The sequence below is a fragment of the Eutrigla gurnardus genome (assembly GCF_963514095.1).
Source record: "Eutrigla gurnardus genome assembly, chromosome: 23".
Taxonomy (NCBI): Eukaryota; Metazoa; Chordata; class Actinopteri; order Perciformes; family Triglidae; genus Eutrigla; species Eutrigla gurnardus.
In genome coordinates this window covers 835373-836769 of record NC_139934.1, presented here as the reverse complement: position 1 = coordinate 836769, position 1397 = coordinate 835373, and the positions used below count along the sequence as shown (strand labels likewise).

The window sequence follows — 1397 nt, the reverse complement described above, 5'->3', positions numbered from 1 at the left end:
TCACATGACCTTAGCGCACATGAAGCTATTCTTGTCGTCGCAGTTGTCGTCGTTCCACCATCCCCAGTCTGGAGAACATACAAGAGAAAACATCCCATTGGTCGTGTGGTCACCTGGTGTAAGTCCAACATTCACTCTGTTGTCAGCTGCTTTACTTCCTTCTAACTGTGTGTGTCTGCTGTTTGCTGCGTAGACCTGAGGGGGCTGCAGAATTGTGTAATCATTCCCTGTAGGTTCGTCACTATGAGCAACGTCTTTCATATACAAATAGAAAAACATGTGGCCGGGACAATTTAAGGGGAATCCATGTGGAGGACCAGTTCAGTTCTCAAAACGGGGAACCCCCTTACAAGGGACTGAAACTGAAAATAGCGCTGGATGCGCTGACTTTTGATAGAAGGGGCTGATCCAAAGTAATGATTTTACAAAGTGGATGGGACTTGTCCTACCCTCATACAACACCAACACCCATGGGCTCAATCATGTCATATCAGGCACATGCAACTTAGAAATGAATCTGTCAGCATGATACCCGTTGTTCTTTGCATCACGTTTGAATTATTCCGTCTTTCAGATTTTTCTCAAACTCCATTGTGAATGTTTTGCTTCCACCCATTCTTAGAAGTACAACCTCCATATTTCCTTACCTTTGTGGTTCACCTCGACGCAGTCCTCTGCTCCTTGAAAGTTGTCTGGCTGATATTCGTACCATACGCTGAAGTCAAAGTCAGATCCATCGATGTTTACAAAGTCATCCTGAAAAACACAAAGTGGAGATTCAGTGGTGACATGTGACCCACATACTCCTCTATGTATCGTCCATCAGGGTCTTCCTCACATTCATCCATCGGTCAGTTCACTCACCAGCCAGGCTGTCTTATCTCTGATCACAATGAGGTGTTTCACTGCTTACCCCTGATCTTATGGTCCCAATCCAAAAATCCTGGCGATCGCTGCTGGCACGCAGGCTGGTGCAAAGCGCTTCTGTCATCTGGACGAGACCGTGGATTGAGACCAGTTTACTCGCTAACCCTTCGCAGTGTTCCTGAAATCACAATGGATATAAGTGTTAGTCTTCACCAGGACTTTATCATAACAGATAGATTTATTTTCTGTTTCTGACCTTTGCCTCAGCGAAAGTCTTTTCCTCTGGGAAGTATTTGATACAGCGACCCGCATCAATGCGCATCCATCCGTCACCACATTCTTCCCCTTTGTACATATTCTCACATGTCCAATTAAGTCCATCGGCTGTGGGAGAACACATGCGTTAATGACAAGGTTTTGGTTGTGGTGATGTGTTGGTTGATGATGTGGTACTTACTGCTGAGATCGGCTGTCGACGTGATCAGGATGCCCACCAACAGCAGGACAGTAGTTACCACAGCTGGATGCAT

The 1397-nt window shown here is 45.8% G+C and overlaps 1 protein-coding gene across 1 annotated transcript; it reads right to left on the bottom strand.

Moving 5' to 3' along the window:
* Positions 1-1397, bottom strand: LOC311009048 (C-type isolectin Sp-CL4-like; the record flags this gene model as incomplete). The annotated part of the gene is made up of 5 exons (XM_084003021.1): positions 1-68; positions 648-756; positions 914-1045; positions 1124-1251; positions 1325-1397. The coding sequence occupies 5 exons, from the start codon at positions 1395-1397 to the stop codon at positions 1-3; spliced, it is 510 nt and encodes a 169-aa protein (XP_083859147.1).